This window comes from Myotis lucifugus, unplaced genomic scaffold, assembly GCF_000147115.1.
Source record: "Myotis lucifugus unplaced genomic scaffold, Myoluc2.0 scaffold_393, whole genome shotgun sequence".
Lineage (NCBI taxonomy): Eukaryota > Metazoa > Chordata > Mammalia > Chiroptera > Vespertilionidae > Myotis > Myotis lucifugus.
In genome coordinates this window covers 604332-621816 of record NW_005871441.1, presented here as the reverse complement: position 1 = coordinate 621816, position 17485 = coordinate 604332, and the positions used below count along the sequence as shown (strand labels likewise).

At 54.1% G+C, this 17485-nt stretch overlaps 1 protein-coding gene across 2 annotated transcripts in view; it reads left to right on the top strand.

Annotated features, from left to right (window-relative positions):
* TGM2 (transglutaminase 2) overlaps positions 1 to 17485 on the top strand; it is a 31292-nt gene that overhangs the window by 1040 nt on the left and 12767 nt on the right. Inside the window, exons 2-6 of one of the 2 annotated variants that reach the window (XM_006102018.3) lie at positions 2810 to 2989; positions 7730 to 7972; positions 11574 to 11692; positions 13662 to 13790; positions 14758 to 14935. In XM_006102018.3, the coding sequence (XP_006102080.1) occupies positions 2810 to 2989; positions 7730 to 7972; positions 11574 to 11692; positions 13662 to 13790; positions 14758 to 14935 (849 nt within the window). Of the gene's footprint in view, positions 1 to 2809; positions 2990 to 7729; positions 7973 to 11573; positions 11693 to 13661; positions 13791 to 14757; positions 14936 to 17485 lie in introns of those variants that run through there. The other variant, XM_023743476.1, reaches the window with a different exon arrangement.

Genomic DNA, 17485 nt, shown 5'->3' with positions numbered 1-17485 from the left:
AGGACACACTGACAGTGACGGGTTGAACACATTCTTCTCCTCCCCCCACCTCACCAGAGTGTGCCCTCGCCCCTGCCAGATATTGCGTTGAGGAGCCTCGAAGTGTCGGAGGAATCACGATGGGCCACGAAGTTACAATCGCACTGTACATGCGCGCTTTCGCATGTGGTATTTTGTGGAAGAGCCACACTCAAGGGGCCAAAGAGCCGCATGTGGCTCGCGAGCCACAGTTTGCCAACCACTGCTCTAACCAACTGAGCTACCTGGTCAGGGCTCGCTTCTGTAAACTATGGGTGTAATGCCAGCCCTTGGTACATCTGTGAGGGCTGAGAGGAGTGGAAAAGGGGCTCAATTAATTTCCCACCTGCCTACACACACACACACACACACGCACACACACACACACACACATGCACACGCACACACACACGCACACGCAGTGCTACCATGCCACATGCCAGGGGAGGGGATTTCTACAGTGAAGGAGGTCCCTGCCGTAATGCTGCTGGACCCAGCATCCCGACGGGCCCTTGGGTCGGGTCTCCATTTGAAATGACCCCTGCACACTGCAGTCCGGGAAGGAGCTGGGGGAGAGGGAATGTGGACAGGGCCAGGGGCCATTTGGGGCAGAGATGAGTGGGAGGAACCATGAACCTGCCTGACCTGCTGTGTGATCTCAGGTCCTTCTCTGGATGCAGCTCCCAGGGTGTGGGATGGAAAACCAACTCAGGACCCGCTGTGGCATGTCGCTAAGGTGGCCCTTGTCCCCAGTGCAGCTCCGTATCCCCATCCCCAAGAGTGGGGCTCGGTGGCCTTGGAAATGAGTTATGATGAGCCTCCTACCCCGGTGCCCGAGGGGCCACTTCCTACAGGAGTCCCCCGGGCTGGAAGGCCTCGGGTCCCTCCTCCGTGCAGACATCCTGTGATTTCAGACCCTGGGTTTCTGCGCCTTTAAGCTGGGCATGACTTTTGGAAATCCTTCTCCAGACAATAGCCTCAGAGCAGGGACTGGCCACCTCCCGGAGGGGGACAGCAGAGCTCTCTCTCCTGCTCAGCAGGCCAGCGGAAGTTCTGCTCCTTGTGGAGGTCTCTCCCGCAGTGACTGCAGGGGCTCGGCTTCCCGGTGTCCCCTCCCTGGCGGGAGAATAACACAGGACACAGTGGAAGAGGGGAAGGGAGGAGAGGCGGGAAGATGGAGAACAAACCCTGAGCTGTGAGCGAGGTGGCTACTAGTGCAGGCTCCGGAATCTACAGCCCTGGACTCAAATCCCAACGCTGCCATTTGCCGTGGGACCTGGGGCCACATAATGTCTACCTCTGCCGTCGCTGGGCACTTCGTGCCTCACTTTTGGGATATTCCATGGCAGGAGGCAGGAGACCTGAATTGATGTCCCTGTGGAAGGACAGACTTGCAGGGTGACTTTGGGCACATCCCCACCCTTGGGCCTCAGTTGGCCACATACTTCCCAAGGGCCCCACAACTCTGAGAGTCTGTCTTGCCCTCTTCCCCCACCCTGTGGGCTTCCCAATCTTGACCTTGAGCTTGCCAAGGTTTATGAAGTTTGTGCTTCCCTCAGACCCCCACCCACCCCCTACCCCTGCCTGGTCGTCAGCTCCTGTCCTGAGCTAAGCCCTGGGGAAAGGGTGTCCCAACATCCCCAACATCCTCTGCTAGAACTCACTGCAGCCCTTTGAGGCTTCAGCAAAGGGGGCACAGAGAGGGAGAGACACCTGTCCAGGGTCACACAGCTGCACAACAGAACTGAAACCTAGACCCAGAAGACTCCAAAATCCCCATCATTTTAAAAACCTTGTATTATGGAGAATATTGAACAAACATAAAAGTATAGAGAGCCCTGCTGGTGTGGCTTAGTGGTTGAACGTCGACCTATGAACCAGAAGGTCACAATTCGAGTCCAGGTCAGGGCACGTGCTGAGGTTGCGGACTCAATTACCAGTAGGGGGCATGCAGGAGGCAGCTGATGGATTGGTGATTCTCTCTCATCACTGACGTTTCTATCTCTCTCTCTCTCCTTCTCCCTTCCTCTCTCTGAAATCAATAAAAACATTTTTTTTAAGTGGAGAGAATGGCATAATAAATGTGCTTGTTCTCATCAGTCTCAACCGCCACTAGCCTATAATTGCTCCTGCCTCCTGCACCCTCGTCTGACCGCCTCCCCGTTATTTGGAAGCATCATTTCATTTGTAAATATTTCAATATATGTCTCCAAAGGATAAGGCCTCTTTTTTAGATGTAAACAAATGAACAAAAATTCCTTAACATCACCATTAATCCATTAGTATTCAAATTTCCAGTTGTCTCATAATGTAATAAGTGTTTTAAGTAGTTGTGTGTTTTTTTAATCTGATAGCACAACGGTTGGAATGTCTCTTAAATTCCTCATAATCTATAGGTTCTCCCTTTAACTCACCCCCATTTTTATTTGTTAAAGAAACCAAGGGCCTTGCCTTTTGTTCCCCTCAGTGTGAATGTTGTTGTATCCTGGTTCTTTGTTTAAAATGTTCCTCAGTCCTCTGTATTTCCTATAAATTGAAAATTGAAACTAAAAGGCAAGCCTGTGTAATTAACCTATCCCAAATACTGCCCTTGCTTTAACAACAAAACACACACACACACACACACACACACACACACACACACACACAAACACCCAATAATGAAAGAATAGCTGGAGTTTACTAATCATTTATTATGCATCAGACACTGTACTAAGCGAAGGAGCGTGGTAGGGGGTCGTGGCTGGCCGAGGGATGCCCTCCGGACTCATGCCCCTCATTGTCTCGGTAGATCTGAATGTGGAGAAATGGGACCTGGAGCTGGAGGCCAATGGCCGTGACCACCACACGGCAGACCTGTGCCGGGAGAGGCTGGTGGTACGGAGGGGCCAGTACTTTCGGCTAACGCTGCATTTTCAGGGCAGAAGCTATGAGGCCAGTGTGGACCGCCTCACCTTCAGTGTCTCAACTGGTAAGTACCTTCACACCCCCTACAGCCTGAACTTGTCCTGTTCTGTGATTTGATTGTCCCCTGACAGACAATGGAGCAGGTGACTCCATTCCTCTTTGCCCCCCTGGAAAATCCCCAGCGGTCACTAGCCCCGTTTCCCAGATGAGGGAACTGAGGTGCAGAAAGTAGAGAGACGTCACCCAAGGACACGCAGCTTTGTAAACAAGTCTGTGCTTCTGGACACCTTGGTTCCTAAACACCTGTTATCAGGGTTGGGGTCAAGATCTTTCGTGCTCGTTTCCACATCAAAACAACTTTCCAGCTCTTGTCAATAGCCGCTTCCCAAAATCCACGCAACCTGGCCAGGCCTCTGGGATCAGGCCCAAATGAGGCCCAAATGAGGTCTGGGTGCTGGAAAGAACCCAGCTGGCTCCAGCCCTAGGGAGGCTGCCTCGGGCTCAGGGCTGCACGGACAGACCTGGGTTCTGGTGCAGACGGAGCTGCCTACCTGCTGTGTGACCTGGGGTGAGATGCTTAGCCCCTCTGAGCCTGAGTTATCGTGTGAAAAGCAGTCATGGTGAAGGGTGGTTAAGTGAGAAGGGCCTTACTTGAGGAGTGCCCTGTTGACATTAGTGGCTGTTGCTGATCTTGCTCCAGGGTCTCCAGTGATGGGTAAAGGGGCATCGAGACCCCAGCCACCCCATCCCCAGATGCCCATGCCCGTGCCTGGGAAAGTGGCTTTGAATGCCGAATCCGCTGCTTTGGTTTCCAGTGGGAACCACTCCTTTGAGGTCATCGAGGGGCCACCTGGCTGGGACTCTGGCCCAAGGGTGGGAAAGGGCAGCTCTTCCTGAGGTCACTGAGGGCAGGCAGAGCAGCGAGCAGGAACTAGCTGCACCCACCTGGCTGAGGCCTGTATTTATTTACCTGGGAGGCCGTTTGATAAGGCTTATCACAGCGCCTGCAGACTGGCCACGGATATCCCCTTCATCCCTTTCCTCCCTCCCCTTCCGCTTTGGGCAGGGGCACACCCACTACCCAAAGTCACCCCCACACACCCAGCACCTATGGGGCCCTTTCTAACAAAGGGGCCTCCAGCTAGTCTCTGATCTTTCTAGCTTCAGTTCCCCTTCTGTAAAGTAGCAGTTTAGAGTACGTGACAGTGGTGCTCTGAGAAGAGTCAAGCGTAAGATGATGAAAATCACATTTATGGAGCACCTACTGTTTGCATGCCCATTCTAAATCCCCCCATCTCGGAAGCATAAGGAGCCCCATTTTACAGATGGGAACATTGAGGCTCCGAAAAGTCACGTTACTTGCACGGGTCACACGGTGTCTATGAGAAAAGAAAACTCAAACCCGACCCTAGAGTTGAAGTTTCTCATCACTGTGACCCCACAGCAGGCACCTTCAAGTGCCTGCCAGGCCTCAGTGTATTCCTCGGTGAAATGGAACGGTAGACAGCTACCAGCCTGGCAGCCTGGGATTCCCCCCTTCCTTTTTGCTTCTTTTCTTTTTCAAGGTGTCCCCTTTCTTTCTCCTCAATTATCTAAGTGTTAGGTAGTTAGGGTTCCAAGTTCAGGGTTCTGAAAGTAACCAGCCTTCCCACCCCAACAACTAATCTCTGTTCTCCAGTCTTTGCCAAATTATCTCAAACCGTAGCCAACCTGCCCTGGCCACTTCCACAGCCCCCGCGGGCGGCCACGGACGGAGGTCACAGTCTCTCTGGATGCACACAGCTTCCCCTGTCTGAGCAGCTGAGACCCTCCCCAGGGCCGGGGAAGCCTGAAGGACAATAGGAGGAAGCCAGGCCTCCCACCTCCAGGCCTGGCTGGTGTCAGCGCCCAGCCCTGGGCACCTAGAATGTTGGAACATTCTCGCTTGGGATCTTCCTGTCCTACCTCTTCAGGGAAACTGAAGCCCAGAGCGGGCCGATCGCTGGCCAAGTCACCCATGGAATGAAGTGTGTGGCCTGACCCCACACATCCCCGAGGGCTGCGTGTTCCACCCCGACAGTCCGAGACCCGACAGGCTCTGTTATGGGGTACAGACCACAGGAGACAAACACCACCTTTGTTACCAGATTAAAGCTACGCTCCCTCCAAGGGAGGGCCAGGGCGTGAGGGTGAGTGGGGTGGGAGTGAGACCAGCCAAAAGGAGTGAAAAGAGCTCCTATGAGGCTAATAGAAGGCTTTGCTCTGGACGGTTCCCCTCAGCCACCACCCCTGGCCTCCTGCCACCCTGGTCTGGGATAGTGCCCGGGACCCGCAGGTCCCCAGGGTCATTTAGGCCCAGGGGGGTCCCTGCAGTGTCTTTGGCCCCACAAGAGTGCAGTGTGGAACCGCAACCCAGGAACTTTCAAAGCCAGTTTACGTGAGCCGCGGTGAGGCCTGGGGGACAGCCTGTCCTCATCCCCCGCTCCAGGCCCCTTGGAAGAAAGGGCCATGTGTGTGTGTGTGTGTGTGTGTGTGTGTGTGTGTAGTGGGGGGGGGGGGCACGCCTAGGTGCTCCGTGGTCCTGGGACAGAGAGAAAGGAAAGTGTGTTTCCTGACCTTTCCCTGGGGCTGGTATGTCAATAGTGACTGTGGCTATGGGACCTGGCCCAGGTTGTAACCGTGGTGACCAGATCATTGACCTTCCAAACAGGGACAATTCTGAGAGTGAAAGGGATGCCATTAATAATTATACTAGGACTATAGGCATAGACTGGGACTGTCCTGGCAAACTGGAACATGGGGTCACCCCAACTTTACCCCTCTTGCCTCAGTTTTCATTTTACTCTGTCTTCAAAATGTTATATGGCCTGAGAATGCTGATTTTTAATGGTCCCCCTTAAAAATATATATATATTATTGATTTCAGGGAGGAAGGGAGAGAGGGAGAAAGAGAAACATCAATGATGAGAGAGAATCATTGATGGGCTGCCTCCTGCATGCCCCACACTGGGGATCGAGCCCGAAACCTGGGCATGTGCCCTGACCGGGAATCAAACTGTGACCTCCTGGTTCACAGGTCGACGGTCAACCCTGAGCCATGCCAGCTGGGCTTTAATGGTCCCTTTTGATGATACTGAAGATAGCTCACATTTCTGTGTAATTACTACTTCCTAGTCACTGTTTTAAATGCCTCCTATAAACTCTCACTGAATCCTCTAAAGAGTGTTAGGAGGTGGAGGCGACAATACACAGTAACTTTTATTTATTGTGCACTTACTATGTGCCAGGCACCTTTTGAGACACTTCACATGCCTCATCTTCTTTGAGCTTCAGACTGACTTTGTGAAGAGGTAGTGCAATTGGCTCCATTTTACAGATGAAGAAACCAAGTCACAGAGAAGCCACATAGCTGTCCAAGGTTACAGAGCCAGTTTCAGACCTGGAATCAGACCCTCCCAGGCATGTGGTCTAAACCTATTTTCTTCTTTGATGAGAAAATTGCAGATTAGAGAAGCCTGGTGACTTAGCTCAGGTCACACAGCGCTCAGGGCCTGAGTGGGGGAGCCAGAACCAGATAGGTTCTCGGGCCCCGGTACTGCTGGACTCTTCCCTCAAATGCCTACTGTGGAAGACTGGGAGCGTTTAAAGGCTCACTGCTGACTCCTGGCACCCAGACAGGGTCCCGGAGGCCAGTGTCAGGCCTGTTAGTTCATGATTATATTTGGGCCTGGGTGTGGATGGTGGCTGGGTGTCGGGAGGGAGCCCCTCAGTGAGCAGGCCCCGTATTGTCAGCAGCAGTGGGCTGGGCTGCAGGGAGAGGGTGGACGATTAAAAATAAACCTTCCTGGGCAGCTGCCCAGTCCAGCAGAGAAGGTTCTGTTTCTCTTTTCCGCCACCCAAGTCCAGAAAGGGAGACCAGCCGCCCTCGCCCTCCCCATGACTCAGTCCTGCCTGCATGGGCCAGGCCCGCCCCTCCACCTGAAAAAGCAGCTATTTGAGGCAGCTCCTCTACCTCCCTGAGCCTCGAGACCCCACACACACACACCCCAGGGAGCATCCTCTGGGAATGAGAGGTGCCGAGGGGACAGCCAGAGCCCAGGAACCTGAGCTCAGATGCCGACCCCGCACAGGGATACTGAATCAAGCACCCAGCGGCACATGCATACTTGCTTTGATTTCTGACCCTGGGGTAGCCTCAGTTTCCCCCCACAAGGGGGTCTGGGGGAAGCTGGGAGCGCTTCATAAAGTGCAAAGGGCGATGGGCAGGTGAGAGACGGCTGTGAGCACTCCTCGGAGTTGTCATGGAGATCCAGAGGCCAAAGGCTGGAGGGGCCACCAGGGACCCTGTCCTATCCTCTTCGGAGCCTGGGTTTCTTTTCCTGAAAAGGAAGAACGTCGGGTGGGTAAAGGAACTCGGCAGGAAAGGTGGGCCCCCGGGAGCACCTACCCAATTCCTGTCCCTGCTGCAGGCAGGCAAACGGGGAGGGGGATGGGCTTGTCCAAAGCCATGGCAGCCCAGAGCAGCGTGATGGACCCTGCCCCAGGCTGCACTGACCCCTCTCCCAGGAGGAATCTGTCTACAGCTTGTCGCGCATTCCTACAAAACCACCCTCCAAGGGTGGGGTTTGATCCCCATTTTACAGATGGGAAAACCAAGGTTCGGGGAGATGAAATCTCCTGCCAAAGCTTTCTCCATGGTTAGTGGCATAACTAGGCCTTGAATCCAGGCCCAAGGACCCCTGGCATGTGCCAGGCCCCTGCCAGTCCTGACTCCCTCCCTCCCTGCCCACCCCTGGCTCATGGCCCCTGCTTTCTCCTTCCACAGGCCCAGCCCCCAGCCAGGAGGCCGGGACCAAGGCCCGCTTCCCGCTGTCCGATGCCGTGGAGGAGGGTGCCTGGACGGCCTCAGTGTTGGACCAGCAGGACAGTGAACTCTCGCTGCAGCTCATTGCCCCAGCTCACGCCCCCATCGGCCTATACCGCCTCAGCATGGAGGCCTCCACCGGCTACCAGGGCTCCAGCTTCATGCTGGGCAACTTCACCCTGCTCTTCAACCCCTGGTGCCCAGGTGAGGTGCACTCCATCCACGGGCAGGTGGGAGGTGGGCAGGGCCAGACCCACCATGGGAGCTACTGAGGGTGGGAGACGGGGCAGAAGAGACATCAAGGTGGACTGAGTGAGGCCCACCCTGTGCAGCTCCGTGCTCAGCTCCCCCGAACCCTGCAATATGAGGACTCCTCTTATTCCCATGTACAGAGGAGGAAACAGGCTCACAGAAGCACAATGACTTGTCAAAGCCTCAGAGCCACCAAGCGGTCTTAGCCCATGTCTTGTCCGCATGTCCCCATGGCACTGTGAGCTGAGCATGGAGGTGGCCGGGTTCTGAAACTCTACTTAGGAATGGGGTGCCCATGGCTCCCACCTGGTACTGTTTCACGGGGCTCTGTTTTAAACCTCACCAGACCAGCAAGAGGAGGGGAAACCGAGGGAGGTGGTGGGGTGGGGTAGCCAGGAGAGGGAGGCAGGAGCAGTTTTATCTAAGTGTCTCCGCACACACTCTCTCAATTATTCCTCTCAACCAGCGCCGGGGGAGAGAGGTCAGCGGCCTCATGTCACAGGCAGGAAACTGAGGCTCAGAGAAGTGAGGGGGCTTTTGGCAGCTCCTTCAGTAAGTAGGTGGACCAGGCTGGACGAAGCTGGGGAGTCAGAGGGGACACTCGGGAGGACCGAGGCCAACTTGAGCAGATGGGAGGAGGCAGGGGCTGCCACAACGCTTCTTGGGCCTCAGTTTTCCCATCTGACTAACAAGGCAGTCGGCTGGGTTTCCTTCCTGCTCCTACACAGCAAGGCAGAGAGGGAGGCCTTGTGGGTGGGTCTCAGCCTAGGAACTGGTGTCTCCCTTCAAAGTCTCGGCCCAGGGCAGAAATCCTGGTCTCTCCAGCATCAGATAACCAGCTTCTTACAGGCCATTGCTTTATTTTTTTTTCTTCTCCATTTGGGGGTATTTGATAACATATTTGAGCAGAAAGATGTTTTATTTTCTCTTTTACATACTTTGGCTTTTATTTCTCATTATAACAGTAAGACAGGAGACTGTCTCTTTATAAAACCTCAAGCACTGCAGAGACAGCCACCCCTTGTCACCCCTCCTTGGGGAACACCATCATAGCCACCATGGGGGGCTCATCTCCTTAGATTTGGGCACATGTGCCTGGAGATATCACTGCATTGAGCTCCTCTGTCTCCTTAAGAGGATCCCACAAATACATCAACCTACTGGGTTGTTTTTCTTCTACAATATGTCTTGAGGATCTTTCCACATTCATCTGCACACAGAGACTCATTTTTTTATGTGGTTTTATTAACTTCAGAGAGAGGAAGGGAGAAGGGAGAGAGATAGAAACATCAATGATGAGAGACAATCATCAATCGTCTGCCTCCTGCACGGCCCCTCCTGGGGATTGAGCCCGCAACCCGGGCATGTGCCCTGACCGGGAATCGAACCGTGACCTTCTGGTTCATAGGTCGATGCTCAACCACTGAGCCACACCAGCTGGGCCATCAGCTCATTCTTTTTGAGCACCTGAGTGACCATATCCTGTCCGTGTGGCTCTTTCATTCATCTGGTCCCCTACGTCAGGGTTTCATCATGGGGAGGGTGTTGCACCCTTGCTTTCGTGGCCACATGGGATGGTTTCTCAGGACAGAATCGGCCTTGCTGGAGCCCGCTGTGTGCTTGTTTTAGTATATGTGCTGCCGAAGCGGGCACATGTGTGCTTGTTTTGATTTCTGACAACCTGCAAAGCTTACAGCCCGTTGGCAGCCCAGCCCGTGGAGCAGGAACATGCAGTGTCCTCCTCCCAGCCAGCACTGTGCGATTTCAGAGTCCAGCGAACAGGGAGCAAGGTTCTGGGGATGTCCTCCTTCCTCTGGAACTGTCCCCTCCCTGCCCACGGGTTGGCGTGGCGGTCAGCCAAGCAGCACAGTGACTAAAGAATTGACCCACATCCCAGGGTGAGAGCCTCGAGGAAGCAGTGGGCCTGGTGATTGGAAAGCAGGAAGTTGGGCTCTGTGTGGGGTGGGGCTGGACAAGGACACTGTTCTCCCTCTGGGGCAGAGGGCAGGATCCTCCCATGACAGGGGACCCCCTGTCCCTGAGCTCCAGCATGGACAGGACCTTACAAGCAAGGCTTCTGTCCCCAGTGCCCCACCCTTACCTGAGCTGGGAACCTGAGCTGGGGACACCCAGCACCCAGCGTGCTGACACGCTCACTCCAGCTCACTCCGATGGGAAAACACTGTGGGCATTTCTTTCTCTTTCACGCTTTTTCCCACACTGCCAACTGATTTATAACCACATGGTTCACTTATCGTAAGGCTAATTTGTATTGCACAATTTCCGGAGCCAAAGAGCAGGATACATAGACACTCAGCCATTGCCACATCTGCCTTCCTCCATGCAGTACGAGCGGGGGTGCTGGTCACTGCAGAGGGGCCGGTGGAGCCCGGGGCCCCAGGGGTCCTGGCCGCTGCATTCTAGCCCAGCTTTGCCAGGAGCGCCGACTGTGCTTTCTCAGGCAGAGCCTGGGGCCACCATTTCTTCAGGGGCCCACAAAAACATGTGAATTGTTTTAAAATCAGAAGAAAACAGTAAGTGTTTAGGCCAGAGAATATGTCTTAGTATTACTAGATCCATCATTATACCAATGCAGGCATGAAATACATTTTTAATATATACATTTTTTAATGGAAGCAAAAATGCCCAGGGCCCACCAAAGGCATAGCGTGGCTCTGGAGTTCCCCTTCCTCCGTTTCTTCCCCTGTGACATGGAGATGGTAAAGGCCAGCCTGACATCTGACCTCCTGCCCTCTGGCCCCGGCTACCTCCGCCCCCTTGTCTGTCCTCACTAGTCACAGGGAACTAAGTGCCCTGCATTTTTCAGCCGCTGCAACTTGGCTGTCTCTGGTCCCCTGCTTAGCACGTCGTCAGGCCTCAGATGCCACCTGCTCCAGGTGGCTGTGCCTAACCCCCGAGGGGAAGGGACCCCACCTCCCCCCAGCGCTGCAGACACACTTCCTTGGCTTTCTCTCCACCCTGAATAGTGCTCCTTCCTCATGCCGGCTCGGCTTTAGCTGACGAAGCACCTTTCAGATCTGCCACCCACTGTACGCACAGGGAACACAGAGAGGTGGGCAGAGCAGGAGCGGTGACCTGCTCAGGGCCACACAGCAAGTGAGGACCAGAGCTAGGGGGCTCCCAACTCCTGCCCAGGCTCCTCTGACCTTTGTTTTAGCATCAGTTTTCCCGTTCGTAAAGTATTCTTGAGGCTCAGTTTTTCCACCTGGAAAATGGGGGTTTCATGGATCCCTTCTCCATGGGGCTCTTGTGGAGAATAAGCAAGTTACTATATACCACATGCTTATCACCAATCCGGGCACTTGACAAACGTTGGATGAAAGGCAGCCCGCCGCCGTTGTCACTAACTGATAACACAATCTCTGTCATTGACATGGGATCATGTATTAATGATTAGTTTTTCAGATTAAATGCTAGAAAGGCTTCTGAGACGCCGGCCTGGCCCCGGGGAGTTGGCATCCCCGATGCCAAGTCTGCGGGAACCCTGGGCCTCACCAGGCCCAGAGCTGAGGCCCTTCCTTCCCACCCACAGCGGACGCTGTGTACCTGGACTCCGAGGAAGAGCGGCAGGAATACGTCCTCGCCCAGCAGGGCTTCATCTACCAGGGTTCGGCCAAGTACATCCATGGTGTCCCTTGGAACTTTGGGCAGGTATGGTCTCCCCCTGCCCCTCCCAGCCATCTCAGACCCACTGTGTGCTGGGCTCCGGGTCTGAGACAGTCAAGCTGCAAAAGTGTGATCTGGCCTCAGAGCCGCCCACCCCATGTTGTCAGCATTCAAGGTCCCTGAAATGGAGGCTCAGAGACAGTCCAGGCCAGGCCTGAGGTCACACAGCGAAGGGTTTTCCTACCTGCCATGGGAGCAGCAGCCCCAGATATTCACGGTGGGAAAGAATGAGGGGAGCCTTTAGCAGTTGTGGGCAGGCAGTTATTCCAGGAGAGAGAAGGGGAACATTCAAGGTCATATATCAAATTAATAGGCAGCACTTGGTGAGTACTTACTGTATGCTCAGCATGTGCTGAGAGCGGGCTTTAAACCTTTATCTACATCAGTGGACCTCAAGCTTAAATATACATCAGAATCACTGGGAAAGTGTGTAAAATACACGTCACTGGGCCCACCCCTAGTTTCAGATTCAGTAGATGTGGGTGTGGGCTGAGATTCTGCATGTTTAACAAGTTCTCAGGTGATGCTGATGCTTCTGATCTAATGTCTATACTTTGGGAACTGTTGATCTGGATATATCAGCTAGCTACTGCCGAATAACAAACAAGCCTAAACCCGAGAGGCTTAAATCTCTGGGTCAGCCAGGGCATGGCTGTCTAGGCTGAACTTGTCTGACCTCAGCTGGATGGCTCATCTCTGTTCCATGTGGTTTCTCATTCTCCCAGGCCAGCCTGGGCTGGTTCTCCAAACCATTGCTGTTTTCCTCTACCATTCAGCCTCCCATAAAAATTCTTGAGACATTGCTGAGAAAATTCATGAAGCAAGAACTATCTCACCCCTGACCCCTCAACCTCCTGATGTAAAGGAAGGGAATAATTGCCCACAGGGGACAGGGCAGTTCCTGAAATAGGCACCATGTGATCTGGGCTTTGAAGGAGGTGGGTGCATGTCTACTAGGCAAAGGAAACTGCATGAGCAGGAGCTTGGAGATGGGAACATTTATGCCTAAGAAGTATCTTGTAGCCTGAGGAGCATCTTACTTATGAAGGAGCCCCAGGAGGTGAGGTGGGAGAAGTCAGCAGTGTTCAGGTTGGAAACTGGCCTTAATGTCAGGCTGATGGCAATAGGGAGCCACAAAAGGATTCAAGCCATGGAGGGAGACCTGTGATGAGGCCTGGTTTGGGACAAGGGCATAGAGATGGGGAGCAGGGGGCAGACGGAAGAGCCTTTGAACATGACAGATCCGTGGTCCAATGGATGTGACAAGGAGGGAGTCCTACTTTGGATAAAGATAACATTTGAGTTGCAAGGATGAGAAGGTGTGAGCCATACAGAGAGTGGCAGGAAGAGCGTTCCATCCAAGCAAAGGAAAGGGCCAGTCCAAAGGCCCTGAGTAAGAGGGGAACCCCAGCCAGAGATCATGCAGGGCCCTGCAGGCTACAAGGGAAATCTAGATTTTAATGAGTATGGTGGAAACAGAGGCGTGACGAGATTACCAGTAGATTTATATCTTTCTAATCTACGTCAGTTCCAATCAGAGCAGTGTGGGTGGGCGGGGTGGGGGAGGAGGGGGGCCCTCATCTGCTCTGCAGGGTGAGTCAGGTTTTGGGGGAAGTAGATTTGGCTGAGCAGAGAGGGCAAAGGGACACTGGCAGGGCCTGAGGTGACTCTGAGGGTAGAGAAGCCCCAGGGACACTGGGCTCCCCACTCAGTGGTCTCTACTCCAAATCCCCAGGACCCCCCAGCCAGACCCTGGATGCAGGCACACCCCCTTTCCCGTTCTCATACACTCAGTCTTTGTCCCCCCCTAGTCCCTCCTCAGCCAGGAGAAGCTGGCATCACAGTCTGTGTAAGGCAGGCTGAGGGGTCCTATAGCTGCTGGGCTTCAAGGCAGACTTCCTGGAGGAGGTGACTCCTCACCCCCCTCATCCTCCTCTTGTTTCCTCTGACACAGTTTGAAGACGAGATCCTGGACACCTGCCTGAAGCTCCTGGACGTCAACCCCAAGTACCTGAAGAACAGTGGCCGCGACTGCTCCCGCCGCAGCAGCCCCGTCTATGTGGGCCGGGTGGTGAGCGCCATGGTGAGTGAGGGGTCCATGACAGCGCACAGTGGGGGCTCCCAGGGGACGGGTGAGTCTCAGCTAAGAGAGCTTGTATTTAGAAAGACAAAATTTACCCAAATGAGGATAATGTCATGTGATCCCTCAAAGCAATTCATTCGTTCAGCAAATATTTATCAAGTGCCGCTATGTCCCAGGCACTGGAGAAACAGCTGGGTTTAAGACATGTGTGGTCTCTAACTTCATAGAGTTTATGTTCCAGTGGGAGAGTGAGCAGAGACAGACATTAACCAAAATGTCATGTGAATGAGTTGCATAGTCATAAATAATGATGCAGGCGCTGAAGGAACCCAGATGTGTGAGCGTGTCTGACCGCAGGGCCTAACCTCAGCGAGGGAGGGGGGAGCCTCCGTAAGTGACGATCCCTGAGCTGATATACGAACTGGAAGGAGAAGAGCCTTTCAGACAGAGAGCTCAGCTTGTGCAAAGACCCTGAGTAGGTACCGACTTGGGCAGGTTTGAAGAGCAGAAGGGGGGCCAGCGTGTTGGAGCAGAGTGAGCAAGGGGAGCAGGGTGCAGGCGGCGCTGCAGAGGGAGGCTGGGGCCAGACCACGCAGAAGCCTGGATTTTATCCCCAAGGGAAGGGAGTTGGGGAATGGCACAATCTGGGCAGGAGCCAGAACTGGTCTTTGTACTCAGATCACAGGGTGCCACCCCGTAGACACATTCACATCTCCAGCATCGCCCGCATGGCCTGTCCCCTCTCCACCTCCTGCCTTCCCTTTCTCTTTCCTGCACCCTGGCTGCCAGCCCCAACCATCTCTGCTGTACCACACAGCCTGTCACACCTTGGTACCCTCGCACCTGCTGTTCCCTCATCCTGAAACTCCCTTCCCTGCCTTTTACTGTGTGCTGAACTTGTGCTCAACCTGGCACGGCCACCACCTTCTCCCCAGACTTGATCCCCCTGATGCCCTGCTGGTTGCAGGTCAACTGCAATGACGACCAGGGTGTGTTGCTGGGACGCTGGGACAACAACTACGCGGACGGCGTCAGCCCCATGTTCTGGATCGGCAGTGTGGACATCCTGCGGCGCTGGAAGAACTACGGCTTCCAGAAGGTCAAGTACGGCCAGTGCTGGGTCTTCGCTGCTGTGGCCTGCACAGGTGAGCTGCACACTGAGGGGTGGGAGGGCCTGGAACCTTTTCTCAGCTCCATGAGCCCTGGAAGTGGGGTGCAGAGAGCTCTGGGGTGGGAATCAAGAGACCCAAGGTCTCGTCCTACCTCTGCCACCAATGCCGTCAATGTACTGTGTGGCCTGGAGCCAGTGGCTGCCCCTCTCTGTTCCTTTTTCCCACAATGAGGGATGTTATTTGGGAGGCAGCACGGGCTCAGGGTTGAGAATATAGACTTTGGAGCCAGGCAAACCTGAGCTGATGATGGTGCTTTGAGAATGGGTTAGCATCACATCCCAGTTGGGAACATGGAGTCAAGGGTGGAATTCAAACCCCATCTGGGCTTCTGACCATGTGTGTCCTTAAGAGTAAATCACTTAACTCAAATGGGCATAATAATAGTGCCTTTATTCCGGGGTGTTGTAAAGATTAAGTGAGTTAGCATATGTGAAATGTTTAAAATTATTTCATATGCATAACAGCAAATACTTACATAGTGCTGCTGCCATTACTACCATTATTATTATTATTATTATTATTATCATTATTATTGGGCTCAGGAAATCTAAGAGGCTGATCTTGGGTTCCTAGCTTCTCTGACTCTAAGACCAGTACGCAGGCCCAGGAAAGGGTCCCCAGCAGCCCCTGCACTTTCCTCCACTCTAGCAGGCTGGGTGCCGGTTCCCAGCGAGGCTGCCTCTGCTTTTCCTTCCCCATTTCCCCTCCTCCATGACTGTCTGCCCCCGGGACCTCTGAATTCCTCTTTCTCGTGAAACCTCCCCCTCCTGCCCCCTTTCCTCTGAGGGGCCTACAGCACACCTGCTCAGAGAACCCCATGGGTTTCCTGGAGAACCCCCACCATCGGTGGTCTGAGTCCCCGCGCTCCCCTGCGGATGCCTGCTTCCCCGGGGCTGTGACCGCCTGCAGGTTTAGCTGCAGATCTTGCCCGTGACTGTCCTCTCCCCTGGGCCAAGGCTGAGTCAGGGTCCTTGCAGCCTCCTCCCAGGCCTGGCGTGGAATGGAACCAGGAAAACTTAGGCAAACCAGGGGCTGTCTGACTCCCTTGGTCCCGGCATTTCTTCAGGAAGCCAAATGGTGGGCTGGTCCATGGGCGCTGGAGTCTTACTGCCTAGTTTGATCCCAGCTCCACCTCCAGCCCCTGGGTGGACTTGGGCACGAGAATTGGTGTCTCCAAGCCTCAGTTTCCTCACCTGTAGAATGGAGACAGTGGTGACCAACCCAATTCACAGGAAGCTTGTAGGATCCTTAGCACTGTCTCGGGCTCAGGTTAGGTTTGGTTGGGGGTTGTCAGGGAAAGCTGTGATTCCTCGTCTGGATCCTGGGGCATTTTCTCCGTGTCTGTGAGTTGGCCAACACTGGCAGACAGACATTTGCAGGGCACCGTGACACACTTTGCTGGTCCACCCTGGGCACTGGCAGACTGGACTGCCCATACCCAGCACCTCTCTGAGTCATCACAACATCCAGACAAGCAACTATTATTAGCTCCTCTCAGAGGAGGAAATGAAGGCTCAGAGAGGGCAAGTATCTTGTCCGAGGTCACACAGCTGGTGGTGAGTGGCACAGCTGGGCTTGGAACCACGTGTGCTTGACATGGGGGAAGCCTCCTGGCCGTAGACTGTGATGGAGGCTTCCCAGACACCATCCGTGGGGACAGGGATGATACCTTGCTCCTTGGGCAGTGAAGACAGGATTCTGGTGGCATGGCGGGGCAAGGCCTAGGTTTGGGCCACCAGCCTTCGCTGAGGCAGCAGCGAGTCTGGCCTCTGCCCAGGCCTCAGGGCACAGGAACCAGGCAAGAGGTGGGGATTCATGCTGCTCCTTTCCCGCCTCCTAACGCCCACGCATCTGGCCAGAACCCTGGGCCCTAGTTGATGGCAGGCAAAGTTCACATCCCTGCCCCTCCCCTGATTTAGCAATTCAACCTCGGTCAAAACTAAAAGCGAAACAAGAGTCCTGTAGGTCATGTTGGCAGGGCTTTTTTGCTTCACTTCTTTTTTTTTAGCTATTTACTTGCTTTATCCTACCCTGAGAGTGTGTTGCTTTTACAATGTACATTAAAAAGCACCTGAAAGATGGGGAAGTAAAAGCCCCATAATTCCATCTGTCAGGAGCACCCAGTAACGCCATTCGGGCAAGATTCATGCCTGGGGTTCTCTCCTCTCCATGTGCTTTGGAGTAAATACAGGGCCCTCCTCATCCATGACTGTGTCCCAACACATCTGATGACACTGCACCTGCACCCTGACCTTATTTCATAGAAGAGGAGACAGGCCCAGAGAGGTGAAGGGACTGGCCCGAGGTCACACAGCTGGAAGCAGCGAGAGCTTGAATGGAAGGTCTTCTGACCTCTGCTTCCTCTTCTGCCTATTTCACTGCTTGCCCCCCACTCTGAATCTCTATCATTCCTTCATTCCTCCCTTCCTCCTTCCCTCCTCCTCTCTCTACTTCACCCACACCTTCATCTCATTGGACAAGATAGTCTGTGCCAGGCCTACGCTGGGCTCTGGGGATATCAAA